The 15,237-nt window shown below is 35.1% G+C and overlaps 1 protein-coding gene across 1 annotated transcript in view; it reads right to left on the bottom strand.

Moving 5' to 3' along the window:
- BAZ1B (bromodomain adjacent to zinc finger domain 1B) overlaps positions 1 to 15,237 on the bottom strand; it is a 72,486-nt gene that overhangs the window by 23,928 nt on the left and 33,321 nt on the right. The window contains exons 8-13 of the mRNA XM_017660612.3: positions 14,128 to 14,266; positions 13,457 to 13,590; positions 11,345 to 11,444; positions 10,497 to 10,595; positions 7,620 to 7,797; positions 5,800 to 5,982 (exon numbers count right to left, since the gene is read on the bottom strand). Coding sequence (XP_017516101.1) covers positions 5,800 to 5,982; positions 7,620 to 7,797; positions 10,497 to 10,595; positions 11,345 to 11,444; positions 13,457 to 13,590; positions 14,128 to 14,266 — 833 coding nt within the window. The remainder of the gene's footprint in view (positions 1 to 5,799; positions 5,983 to 7,619; positions 7,798 to 10,496; positions 10,596 to 11,344; positions 11,445 to 13,456; positions 13,591 to 14,127; positions 14,267 to 15,237) is intronic.

The raw sequence follows: 15,237 nt of genomic DNA, 5'->3' as shown, positions 1-15,237 counted from the left end.
ATATGTGGCCAATTAATATACAATAAAGGAGCCATGGATATACAATGGGGAAATGACAGTCTCTTCAACAGATGGTGCTGGCAAAACTGGACAGCTACATGTAAGAGAATGCAAGTGGATCACTGTCTAACCCCATACACAAAAGTAAATTCGAAATGGATCAAAAACCTGAATGTAAGTCATGAAACCATAAAAGTCTTAGAAAAAAACAAAGGCAAAAATCTCTTGGACATAAACATGAGCGACTTCTTCATGAACATATCTCCCCAGGCAAGGGAAACAAAAGCAAAAATGAACAAGTGGGAATACATCAAGCTGAAAAGCTTCTGTATAGCAAAGGATACAATCAATAGAACAAAAAGGCATCCTACAGTATGGGAGAATATATTAATAAATGACAGATCCGATAAAGGCTTGACATCCAAAATATATAAAGAGCTCACGCACCTCAACAAACAAAAAGCAAATAACCCAATTAAAAAATGGGCAGAGCAGCTGAACAGACAGTTCTCCAAAGAAGAAATTCAGATGGCCAACAGACACCTGAAAAGATGCTCCACATCGCTAGTTATCAGAGAAATGCAAATTAAAACCACAATGAGATATCACCTCACACCAGTAAGGATCACCACCATTCAAAAGACAAAAAAAACCAAATGTTGGCAAGGTTGTCAAGAAAGGGAAACCCTCCTACACTGCTAGTGGGAATGTAAACTAGTTCAATCACTATGGAAAGCTGTATGGAGGTTCTTCAAAAAGCTGAAAATAGAAATAACATTTGACCCAGGAATTCCACTTTTAGGAATTTACCCTAAGAATGCAGCAGCCGAGTTTGAAAAAGACAGATGCACCCCTATGTTTACTGCAGCACTATTTACAATAGCCAAGAAATGGAAGCAACCTAAGTGTCCATCAGTAGATGAATGGATAAAGGAGATGTGGTACATACACACAATGGAATATTATTCAGCCATAAGAAGAAAACAAATCCTACATTTGCAACAACATGGATGGAGCTACAGGGTATTATGCTCAGTGAAATAAGCCAGGCAGAGAGAGACAAGTATCAAATGATTTCACTCTTATGTGGAGTATAAGAACAAAGAAAAACTGAAGGAACAAAAGAGCAGGAGAATCACAGAACCCAAGAATGGACTAACAGTTACCAAAGTGAAAGGGATTGGAGAGGATGGGAGGGAAGGGTGGGGAAAAAGAAAGGGGGTATTATGATTAGCATGTATAATGTGGGGGGGGGGCATGGGGAGGGCTGTGCAACACAGAGAAAAGAAGTACTGATTCTACAACATCTTACTATGCTGATGGACAGTGACTGTAATGGGGTTTGTGGGGGGAACCCTAGTAAATATAATGTTCTTCATGTAATTGCAGATTAATGATAAAAAAAAGTTGTGTAATGATGAAGAACAAAATGAATAAACACAGTGATCAAAAATTGAGAAAAGACTAATGTGGTAGAAGCCAAAGAAAGAATAGCCACATATTTGGCAAAAGTAGAAATATTCCAAAATGCCAATATTCTCATATATTGAAATTGTTATAAATGTAAAATGAGAATGATTGTTTGTATTTTTTAAAAAATTATAGTCACCCTAATAAGAAACAGAAAGGAAATATTAAAAATATATATAATGACCATGGCACAACCCTAGTAAATAAAGTGGTACTAGCTGAATGACCTTATAGGATAGGGATATAAGTAAAAATGTCTTGATGAAAAAGTTTATGGAACAAATAAAATATATCACAGCAAAAGAAAAAAGAAAAGTAGGGGAAAGTATTCCACTGGAAAAGGGCTAGGACTTCTCCCTTCCCTTAATGCAGTGTTTTCAAATTTTTTTCTTAATAAGTAATTTTAAACAGAAATCTGATGAACTAAACAGAAAAAATGGAGCTACTACTTACTCTAATAAGGAAAAAACAGAGACAACATGTTTATCCATAAGGAATTAAGATGTTCAAAAAACAGTGCATCTACCTACCACTTCAGCATTTTATTTCTTAAAAAATTAATAAATAAGGGAGAAATGTGGGATTCACATATAAATCAAGTATAAAAATCAAATGAATAATCATATCTGACTTGTTTATAGTTCATGATGCGTGATCAAAACCAAAAGTTTCTGTGATATGACTGCCGTTGCACTGTTCACCATGTAAGAACTTATTCACTATGTAAGAACTTGTTCACCATGTAAGAACTTGTTCGTTATGCTTCAGAAGATTGGAGACTGTTGAGAATTAGGCTTGGGGTTGATGAATGATTGTGCATTGAGTCCCCTATACAGAATTTTACTGTTGTTACCATTTGATCAATAAATATGAGAGATGCCCTCTCAAAAAAAAAACCAAAAAACAAAATAAACGTAGTACATGCAAGAGAATGAAACTGGATTGTGTAACCCCATACACAAAAGGAAACTCGAAATGGATCAAACCTGAATGTAAATCACGAAACTGTAAAACTCTTGGAATAAAACATAGGCAAAAATCTCCTGAATATAAATGAGCAACTTTTTCCCAAACGTATCTCCTCAGGCAAGGGAAACAAAAGCAAAAATGAACACATGGGACTACATCAAGCTAAAAAGCTTCTGTACAGCAAAGGACACCATTGGCAGAACAAAAAGGCACCCTACAGCATGAGATAATATATTTGTAAACAACATATCTGACACATGGTTAACATCCAAAATATATAAAGAACTCACATGCTTCAACACCCAAAAAGCAAATAACCCTATTAAAAAATGGGTGGAGGATATGAACAGATAATTCTCCAAATAAGAAATTCAGATGGCCAATAGTCATATGAAAAGATGCTCCACAGTGCTAATTATCAGGGAAATGCAAATTAAAACCACAACGAGAGATCATCTCACACCAGTTAGGATGGCCAACATAGAAAAGACTAGAAACAACAAATGCTGGTGAGGATGCGGAGAAAGGGGAACCGTCCTATACTGCTGGTGGGAATATAAACTAGTTCAACCAATGTGGAAAACAATATGGAGGGTCCTCAAAAAACTAAAGATAGAAATACCATTTGACCCAGGAATTCCACTCCTAGGAATTTACCCAAGGAAAACAACTTCTCAGATTAAAAAAGACAGATGCACCCCTATGTTTATTGCAGCACTATTTACAATAGCCAAGATATGGAAGCACCCTAAGTACCCATCAGTAGATGAATGGATAAAGATGTGATACATATATACAATGGAATACTATTCAGCTATAAGAAAGAAACAAATCCTACCATTTGCAACAACATGGATGGAGCTATAGGGTATTATGCTCAGTGAAATAAGTCAGACAGAGAAAGACAAATTCCAAATGACTTCTGTCATTTGGGGAGTAGAACAACAAAGTAAACTGAAGGAACAAAATAGCAGCCAACTCACAGACTCCAAGAAGGGACTAGTGGTTACCAAAGGGGAAGGGTGAGGGAGGGTGGTGGGGACGGAGGGAGGGAGAAGGGGATTGTGGGGTATCATGATTGGTGCACATGATGTGTGTGGGGTCATGGGGAAGACAATGTAGCTCAGAGAAGACAAATAGGGACTTTGTGGCATCTTACTACATTGAAGGAAAGTGACTGCAATGAGGTATGGAGGGAACTCGATAATAAGGGTGAATGTAATAACCACATTTTTTGAAACCTTCTTAAGAGTGTGTATCACTGATACCTTAATGAAAAAAAAAAAAAGAAACAAACATAGTGACATGAAGATCTATATGGACCGACAGGGAGAGGGGACAGATGCCCAAAATACTATGCTAATGAGTTAAAAACTGCAGAACATTATACAGAAGATTCCACTGTGCAAAATCCAACAAAGATATCTTTGTATGTATATAGAAAACACATCAAAGTATTAGAGTGATATCCCTGGGGAGTAAAACTAGGATGGGAATTGTCTCATATTTTACTTACTCTCACATTTGATTTTATTTACAGTGAGTATGCTACTTTTAAAATTAAAAAACCAGAAAACTGAATATCCACATGCAAAAAGTGAGGTTGGACCCTTACCTTACACTATCTACAAAATCTAACTAAAAATGGATCTCAAAGATACAAATGTAAAAGGTGAAACTATAAAACTTGAAGAACAAGGGAAAAGAGCTTTGTGACAATGAATTTGTCAGTGATTTCTTAGATACAACACCAAAAACAGAGGCAGCAAAAGAATGAAAAGGCAGCTTACAGAATAAGAGAATATATTTGCAAATCATATATCTGATAAAGGATTAACAGCCAGAACATATAAAAAACCCATACAACAAAAAATCAATTAAAAAATATCCAAAGTACTCAAATAAACATTTCCCTGAAAAAGACACATGTCCAATAAGCACATGAAAAGATGATCAATATCACAAATCATTACGTAAACCCATATCAAAACCACAAGATACCACTTCATACCCCCAGAATGTCTACTATCAAAGAAACAGAACAGGACAACTGTTGGCAAAGAAGTGGAGAAAACTGGAAACTTTGAGCACTGTGGGTGGGAATATAAAATGGTGCAGCTACTGTGGAAAAACGTTACAGCAGTTCCTCAAAAAATTAAACAGAATTACTATATGATCCAGCAATTCTATCTCTAGGTATGAACCCAGAATTTAAAGTAGGGACAAAAGCAGTTATGTGTACACTAATGTTCACAGCATTATTGGCTATGAGGGCCATCTGACTGAGACAACAGTCAGCCCAATGATCCCCAGAGTTGATTCAGCTGATCTGGCTGGCTAGCTGGGTGTCAGCATCTTCCCTCACGATGCCATGTGAGTCCCTCCCAAAGCTGCAAACTCAGTTGAAGAGGTTGGCCTCCTTGACAGAGGAAAACGGTTCTTCAGTTCCAAGGGTATGTGAGTAGCTGTGTTCCCCTGTCACAACCTCCAAACAAGCTCTCAATGTCCACAGCAGCATTATTCATAACAGCCAAAGAGTGGAAGTGGCCCAAGTGTCTGCTGACAGACGAATAAACAAAATGTGGTATATGAACACAGTGGAGCATTATTCAGTCTTAAAAAGGAAGGAAATTGTGGCCTGTGCTACAACGCAGATGAACACTGAAGGCACTGCGTTAAGTTAAATAAGCTGGTCATAAAAGGACAAATACTGTGTGATTCACTGCTATGAGGTAGAATAGTCAGTCATAGACACAGAAAGAAAATTGGGTTTGCCAGGGGTTAGGGGAGGGCAAAATGGGTAGGTTAGTGTTTAATGGACATAGTTTCAGTTTGAGGGGAAAGTACAGTAGTTCTGGAGACAAACGGTGAAGATAGTTGCAAAACAATGTGAATATAATTGATGACATAGAAGTGTACACATGAGATAGTTAAAACATTCATTATGTACATTTTACATTAAAAAAAAAACTGAAAACCATCAGTGCCTTAAAAAAAAAGACATTGATGGACAGTGACTAATGGGGTATGTGGGGGGTACTTGGTGAAGGAGGGAGTCTAGTAAACATAATGTTCATGTAATTGTAGATTAATGATACCAAAATAAAAAAATAAAAAAATAAAAGAATCAGCTCTGGTAATGGGGAAGGGGGCACTGTGACCCATTTATTCTGCCTTACAGGAAGGGCTGTGCTCCAGACCAATTTGAAAACCACAAAATTAAGTAAAAGTGATAAAAATGGAACACTAGCTCAGGGAACAGTGTTTACAGCAGCTAAAAAGCATAGGGTTACAGAGTATTTTAAAATTAGATCCCTCCTCTATACAAGTCATAAAACTTCCTCTTCATTAGCTAAATACCTTTGCTTCCTCTGCCATTTTTTTCTCTTCATCCACCTCTTCAGTCTTCACTGAATCTTCACTTTGGAGCTTTCTTCTCTTTTGCTTGGGAGCCATGAAGCCTTGGAGAAATTTCTTTATGACACTGGCTTGAAGGGCAATCACACACTCACCAAAATCCTTCAGTTTCACCAATGAGATCACCTACAGGAAATTATTTTAAAACTAGATTCCATGAAAGGCCAAAAGAAAGATAAAAGAAGACTATATTCTTGACTAATTTCAAATCAACCTAGACCCAAACAGGTCACATAATACTAATTTGCCAGGGTTCCTCAATTCAATGGGCGGTTTATGCAGTTACAAGTAGTTGACTTACTGCCATTTCCCCACAAAGGGATCCAGGGATGCTGGAACTTGCTCCATGTAAGGAAGCTACAAAATTCACTCACTAAGTAATTGAGTGCCTACTATGCGAACTCAGTCTCGAGGTAAAGAAAAACTGAGAAGGAAAATAAAAATTTACTGGCTTACAAACTACAAGCCAGGTAATATGCTTTACATATTGATCTTATGTAAGTTTCCCATTTATTTCATGGATGAGGAAACAACAAAATCACTTTGATCCAAATCACGCTCTTAAATCCTGAACACTACACCTTCTCAGTCACACAAAACAGACAATTTAAAAACACCATTTTATAACTACAAAGAGAAACAAAGAAGACAAATGATAACCCAGTATTAGGCAAGGTGTGGGCCTGGGGTTTGCACAGAGTAGGCAACTGATAATTTGCTTGGTAAACAAAAAAGTAAATAATATTTGAACCTGGCAAGATCCTTTGGGTTGAATAATTTCTCAAAAAAATAACATTAAGAACAATAAAGATGTTTAAGTCCTTTTCCCCAGGAACTGTATCAAGAATTCATAGCTAGACTAATTAAAAAAAAAAATTGCACATAAAAGATGCATATATAATTTGCTTTCTAGTAGCAAAGAAATAGAAACATAAGTCTGAGGAAAAGATTTATTGTATCACCCCCGTGGTACACCAAAGAGATATAATGACTAAAAGAAATGGAAAGTATTTATAGATTAGGAATAATTTGGAAAAAATTGCAGCTACTCATAAAAATCATACAACTATTAGTACACATGCTAATGCATGTGAATAATACAAAAAGATCCACAAATATTAATGTTTGGAGGTATATGGACTTTATTACTTAAAACCAATAAAAAAACATTTTACAATAATAATTGATGGGTAGTATTCCCCAATCTTCAGCTTTGATACCTAATCCTACCTAATGTGGGACATGGAGTCTCCTGAATTGTTCCACCTATACTACTTATGGGTCCTTCTGAGCAGTACATCACAGGACTATAAACGGGCCTTGAAATGTACCCATTTAACAGTTCTAGGTGTTAACCAACATAAGCATAACTCTACTGAGCTGGTCAGGTGTAAAGAATAGACAAAAGCAGGATGCACAAGCAGGTTTCATACCTGAAAGCACAGGCACCACACGGGAATAGACGTTAAGTAACATTTGACTACAATCCCAGGACTGGTTTTCATTCAATGTAATAGAAAAGCTTTTCTGAACAAGGTTCAGAGTCAACTATTAGATTTTTCTGGATACCAGCAGATGACGACAAAAGAATACTATCATATACATAGAGAAATTTTAGTTCCTTAGATGTCTTTTAAGGCAAGCCCAAATGTATAATTTCCAGGGTCATCCAGGGGAAGTCAAGAACATTATCAGGGAACAATTTCAAATTGAATATCCCTAAGTTAGTAAGTCAAAAGTTTTTTTTTGTTTAATGTTCTTACCCTAGCTTCAAATTCTGAGGTTTCTTCGACATAACCAAGTCCTCCCTTTTGTAACCTTGTTGCAACTTCAATGAGATCACTTCGAAGAAAATGTAAAAGCTCCTGGCTGCCATCACAGGATTTTAGACCCAAATTTGGCTTCCGGGCCAGATGAATAGAATGAATAATGTCCTGGTACCTAACAAAGTTGGAGGAAAGGGGAGTGAAAAAAAGAACTTTTGAAGATGGCCTATAAATTTAAATTACTTGAATGACATGTTTTATTTCTAGGAGACTCATTTAGATCTTTCTCATTTCTCCTTGGTGTTTTTTAAGTCTCATGTTTCCTGCACAGATTTTCAAATTTCTCCTATTCTTGATTCATTTTAAAAACACACTAATTTTATTCTGCATTTGATAGTTCCAGTATCTGAAGTGTATTTCTTTTCCTAGCTCTCATTCATGGTATCTGGCTTATGATTTTTTACTTTTTATTGTAAGTTTCTGAATTTTATCTGTGGAACTAGAGCTCTGAGAATTGGTTTAAAACTGTTCTTCCACAGAGAATGTGCAATAGTTTATGTCAGTTGCAAGGAACTGCTACCAACTGAGACAACTCTAAATCACCTGCTTAGCATTCTTCACAACACAAAAGAAACATGAGCTGAAAATCTACACAAGGAACTTCAAAAGTTTACTCACACTAAAGATTAACTTTTTAGGTCCTAGCAATAGAGACTCAAATAAGACAGTGTACACTGGGTGGGCCATAAGCTTCACTGTTAGCTTCTTAGAACAAAATGAAAACTAAAGCTCAAGGTCATCTAAGTTCAGTTATACTAAATTCCCTTATCATTCTCCAAAATTAAGGCTTTTAGTATTATTTTCCTCTGAATACAACTTCAGAGTCCCACTGGTTTCCTCAGAAAGGAATCTCCTTTCCTTGCTTTCTAGGTAACACATAATTTCCCTTTTATTTTCTTCTTTATCTAATTGTTATCCAGGAATATAATTAACTTACTACCAGTTGAGATCTTTTTTGATCATGTTTAAATAATTTATTTCTAGTTTTATTGCAATGTTTAAAGAATGCATCCTAAAACTCTACTTATTAAATTTGCTGAGATTGTTTTTGTGACTATGTGTGTGATCAATTTTTATAAATGTTCAATGAATATAACAGAAAGTTATTTCTTTGTTTCCAACTGGCCAAATATCCTTTTGCACTTTTTTAAAGTTATTTTTTAATGGAGATACAATTAAGCACACACCCTTTTATTTTATTTATATCCTTCAACACTTTACATATTTTCTTATAAAGAGCATATGTATTTATTTTATAAATTTGAACCTCAAGGGGTTTGTGACATTATTCTACCCCCTCAGCTATCTTCAGAGAAAAACCAATCACCAACAAGAGAACAGGTAAGTAAATTGGGGTAGATTCACAAATATTACACAAGATTCATGGACTAGACTATACAAAGGAAAATGAAGGAGTTCAGTTATAAAAAACATGGAAGGCTCTTTAGTAAAATAATGCTGAGTAAAGAGCAGTCAGTCTCAAAGACTACATACTGTTTGGTAGCCTTTAAAAAGTTCAAAACTAAGTAAAACAAAACTAGGTGATTTTTAAAAAATGTTCAACAGGACTAAAGAAAAAAGTGTAAATTTTATTGTTAATCCTGACAATCTCTAACTTTTTAATGGAAGAATTTTATCTGTTCACATTTAGTAAATGCAAGAAATCCTTCCAATTCAGAACATGTAACTACTTTAACCAAACAAAACAAGTATCATTAAACTATTCCTTTGTGATTCTGAGTATGGACATTTTCCCTTGTCTTTCTTAATTTCCCAGTTACATCTACTTTAAGACAGCACAATTCTGAATGTAATTTAAATTAATTTACACATTAAACAGTGGACTAAAATCAATATGATGTGCCTCTTATCACCCATGAAAGTCTGGAGAAGTTGCAGATTATGTATTTTCCTTCTCTCTTCAATCAAGCCTAAAGTCAACCATAAAAACAGTCAGATATTAAAGGTGTCCTGGCTTTGATAGAAACAAAGGCTAGAACAGAAAGGACACTAACAAATCTAGATGGAATTCATGCTAATTTGTTAGACAGTGTTTGGGGGGATTTTTTTGAGACATAATTCATGTAATAGTAAACTCACCATTTTAAAGCATACACTTTCAACAGTTTTATATTGTGGAACCATCAAAATTACCTAATTCCAAAATATTTTCATCATCCATAAAGAAATCCCATACATGTCAGTAGTCGGTCTAAATTCTCCCTTCCCTCCAACCCCGACAACCACTTTACTTACTGTCTACTGACTTGCCTATTCTGGATGTCACATATTAAATGGAATCATACAATAGGTAGCCTTTTATGTCTGGCTTTTTTGACTTAGGATGTTTTCTACATTCATCTATGCTGTAGCATATATCAGTGCTTTGTTCCTTTTTATGGCTGAATTTGTGTATATATCACATTTTGTTTATCCATCCATCAGCTGATGGACACTTAGGTTGTTTTCACTTTTTGGCTATTCTGAATACTGAGAGAATACTTTTAGATACCAACCAATACAGAACTGCATTTGTAAGGCTAACTATAGTAAGGCTCTCAGCTTTGTGCATGGCACGTGTTATTCAGTGAGAAATCCCACTGTTTATGGGATTTTATACATAGTTTAAAACTGTTTATACATAGTTTAAAAGCATATTTTTCCAAATAAGCATGATGAAATTACCAACCAATAAGAACATAAGAGGGTTATATTTTGGAAAATGTACTTTAATAGCTCTTACAAATAGCTCTAAGATATTTGTAATGTCTAATGCTAAAGAGAAGATGTAAGGAGCAAGATGAAAATCCTTACCTCTTTTCTAGTCTTTCTTTCAGCTGACTTTCTCTTATTCCCTGAGGGTGAAGGCAGTTTAGCAACTCATCCAGTTCCTTCTGACTATCACATAAAAACCTGTAGGGGCAAAAGAGACCTGCTAATTCTGAAAAATAAATAAATAAATAAATAAATAAATAAGAAAGGCATCTAGGGTTGACTTGACAGTAGGAGTTGGGAGAGCAGAATTCCAAACTTGCTTGCAAGTAGAACAAATAATTTACTGTTTCCATTAGGTCTAAGGTTAACTTTATCCTATGACACTGGAGCCAATGTTTCCTACTAAAATATAGTAAGACAAATTTTATATAATAGGTACACTTGTCCATACACCTTTAAAGAATAATTGTATAGACAAAACAGAAGATAAAAAGGTCATTAAACCAAAAGTGATCACAGCCAAGGCAGTTAATGCAATTACAAGTAGAAGGGACTCTCTCAAAACCTAGCTTCCTAATAGCAGAACTGACATAAACAAAGATTACTGGCTATGTATACAATCTGATATTCCTTAATTAATAAAGATGAAAATCCTAAACACTTCTATTCCCAAATAGGCTGAAAAGCATTTTCAATGCTATGTAAGATCTATCTCAAAGATACAAAGTTACATTAGAGGGGGAAAAATTAAATTCCAAACCTTAGGACAAATACATTTTATCAAAAACTCATATCTGCTTTTAAAGAGATGAGTTTACATATCCAAGAAATCAAAGTCACACAAAATGATCTTTAAACAGAAAATCACTAACTCACTAGAACCACTATGTTGAGTATTTTCTTAACACTGAAAGAAGAAAGAGCAACCAGAAGAATGCTCACATTACCATAGGTTCTGTCCTTGTTTGGGTATGGTGGTCTCTACAGAAATTTCTGGTCCAGGTTGTGGGTTCATGCTTACATTTTTGCCTAGGTTTGCTTTCTTACCTAAGAAAAATTTACACATTAAGGTGAATACAGAAAATAGCCAATTTATCTTCTTAAACCTAAGCAGTACACAGTGCCATCTCCAACTATGGACACTGCCTGTGAAATAAATCTATGCGTAAAACAGATGTTAATTTCTCTTACACACAGCATGTTACTTGAAGTTTTTGTTCTCTACACTGCTGAACAGTTGTACAATTCAAAGTTTAAGAGTATCCCAACTTAGAATGGAGAGTGATGACTAAATAAACCTTTATATCAAAGCAAATAAATAACTGACTCCTTGCACATGATGTTTAGCACAAAGGCATCTGTGGTTGAGACAACTTAAATATATAAACTACTATAAACTTACCCCTGGAGACATCAAATGTCAAATATCACTAACTTTTTTTTTTATAAACCAGCTCCTATATACAAATACATGACATTAGCATAGGTAGATCTCAAGCCAATAGCTGAGGCCTTTCCTAATACTATACTTGGGTCTCTCCCATTTAACATGTAGCATCTGCCCTGCAATGCTAATACATAACCTTGCTTAGTCCTTCGGTCAGGTAGTTTTGAAAAGATTCTACACCATGCTGCAATTAGAAAACATGAAGCTCCAACATCCACCAGGATGCTCTAGGAGGGAAGGGACTTGGATGCCAATCTTCTCTCAGAGAGCTGTAAAGTAGGCAGACCTGATTCCATGGGCAGCCATCAAGCTTTTGAAAAACAAAATCATAGCCCTCAATCCATTGGAATCTCCAAGTCTGAAGATCCTAACTTCACATTTACTGCTCTCAAATTTAACTGCCCTCACTGGGGTATTTCAAAGTTTAACAAAACTAGATTTTTCTACTAAATGCTATATAATTTAACAATTTAATTCAATATGAAAATTGCCTTAAGTTTGAAGTTTTGGGCTATGGATCAATTCCCTCATTTAATATTTTTGTGTTTGAAGTTTGGGTTATGATTTTCTCTAAATGACGGAAAACTGCTTCTCAAAAAAAAGGTTATTTTTCAAAGAGACATAATCATTTCATATTTGAGAAGAACTTTTCATATAAAAGTAGAGCTGGAAGGAAATCTATGGATCATCTAACCTAGTGGTTCTCAACAGGGAGTCCTATTGCCACACAGGGGACACCGGTAGTGTCTGCACATACATTTGGTTGGCATTGTTGGCATCTAGTAGGCAGAGGCCAGGGATGCCGCGAAATATCCTACACTGCCCAAGAAGCCCTACTACAAACAATTATCTGGCCCAAAGTGTCAGGAATGTGAGGTTGAGAAAACCAGATATAACCTAACCATCTGATTTTTTTAATGAAAAAACTTTTTCTCTCTTAATTTCTTTCTTAAAATAGTATATATATTCAGTATCTATATGCTTCAAGAGAGAATATATGCATTTTTAAAGTACACTTTTGTATTTATTTTACAAATTGGACATAACAATGTAACCAGAACCCAGATAAAGAAAAAGAACATTATCAGGGCCCCTTTATGATGCTTTCTCAGTCACTTATTTTGTTAAATATTTGCTATGTCTCTCACTAGAATTCTAGGTAAATGACATTCAGAACCTTATCTGTCTTGTTTGCTATATTGTATCACAACACATGGAAAATTGGCTGGCACATAAGAAATACTTCATAAATACAGAATAAATGAATTTTTTAAGTGTAGGAAGAAGACAGATAGCTGCCTTCTTACAGCTTGACTAACCTACAGCCCCTGAGATACCTACAGATTTCCAAGAAACAAAGTTTGAAAACTACTCATATAAAATCTAATACCCACATATCCTAATATTCAAGTTATCTTTTTACACTATGCCTGGAACAAAGTTGGTAATCACGTATCAGTTTCCTTTTTTATGCATTTCACATCCTCCCACCTCACTCAAACACATCTCAGAAGACAAAGAAATTTTACAAATGGAAAAAGTGACAGAGGACAGACAGTCCTTAACACGGACTCTATTTGAGCAGAGTAAGATAACTAATAGATATACATACTACGGGGACAGTAATCCTCATCAGCAGAGTCTGCCTGGTCTTTCCAGTGATGGTTGAATCGGTAGTCAATGCTGTCATGTACCCAGCCTTTTTCAATGAACAATCCTGGAACTTCATCTGAGAAGAGCCAGTATCTATGAATCACAACCACATAATAAGATAATGATAGATCATGAGTGCAGGATGACTTCCTTGTTGGGGAAGATAAGAGTATCACTGAACATTCAGACAGATACAAATTACAAAGAGCACAGAATACCAAAATTTTGGGAATCTGAGATTCACTTAGTTATCTGTAATTTGCATAAGTTCTAATATTTTTCTACCATACAGTGTGTGTTTAAAATACATTACCATTTTTATAGACTTCTATTTGGATTACATTTTACCTACGACCATAATTCAAGCTTCATATTTGTGGTATCTTTAAGGACAATGTCCTATTGTATTTAACTTCATAACCCTAAGCAGACAGCACAGTAAATATTCAATGAAGGTGTTATCAGCAATTCTTTTTCCAAAATCCACAAAAGCAGGGAGCTTGTCTATTCTTAGTACTTTTTAAGTTTTATTATTAGTAACAGTATAATGGCCCTAAAAGATTACAAAAACTGAGTCAAAGTTATTAGCTCAAAAAGTCTTACTATTTTTAATGACAAAAATAAACTTACCTATTATGGTTCCGGTCAGTACCAATAGGAGTCCTGCGCATGACTAATTTTGCCTTGGCTATTCCTTCCTGGAATGCCTTCTCAGCAGCTGCTTTGTGCCTTCGTATTCGCTCTTCTTCAGCTTCACGTTCTAGTTTCACTGTTAAAGATAATCAGCCAGATTTTTTTCTCGTAAATTCCACTTACAAATTAAATAATATATGGAGAGAGAAGTGCCTGGTATGAAGCAGATTTTCATCAAACCTTAGTTTCCTTCTTCAAATTTTAACCTGATATAAGAAATGGCCTTCAGGCAGCAATTCTATCTAGTCCTCCTATGTTCTTTGCATTTTGGTGATGTCTCAGCCATCAACTCAATGCAAAACCTTTTCTCTCCAGAATTTTACTTTTTATTAATTTATAATCATTAAATTTTACTTCAGTGATAGATAATTTTGAATGTATCTTTAAAACAGTCCTTAAATAGAACTGAAAATTTTGACAGGATCAGTCACAGGATCCTTGCAATGATCAGGATGAGTAAAACTAGAATACGTATTTCAAAATAAAACAATTTCAGTCCCAAGGAATTTGATAGCAATTCATCTTCTTAGTCCTGGTGACAAGAAAAAAAGAACTGAGAAGGAAGATAGGGCAGGGAGGCACTTGTGGATAATAACAATTACTGCATACTGCATACCATTTTTCAATTTACTCAGCAAGTTACAATGTTAATGATGAAAAAAAAGTTTTAATCAATTTATTTCTGATCACTCATTATGTGGGTTTATTCTATCCAGACAGAAATCTCCCTCAACAAAAGCAGCTCAGTAATCCTGCCTTTTAAGTTTTCTGTAACTGTCACAAATTGATACAGTAAACACAGGGCACTGCTGTTTACTATGCCAGAATTTCTAACACCAACCCACTACTGACAATATCTACAATATGGTGAGAATCTGGAAAATGCATCAATCTAAAGATGTTGCTTTAAAAACTTAAGATAAATTTTACTTATTTAAAAGCAACATATATATGCTAACAACATATATTGTATTAGAAAATAAACAATTTCTAACCTGAATGGAACAGTATGTTTGCAACAATGATAGGAGTAGAGATCATTACAAA

Source organism: Manis javanica, chromosome 10, assembly GCF_040802235.1.
Source record: "Manis javanica isolate MJ-LG chromosome 10, MJ_LKY, whole genome shotgun sequence".
Taxonomy (NCBI): domain Eukaryota; kingdom Metazoa; phylum Chordata; class Mammalia; order Pholidota; family Manidae; genus Manis; species Manis javanica.
The sequence above is the reverse complement of the archived record's forward strand: the minus strand, read 5'-3'. Positions and strand labels throughout refer to the sequence as shown.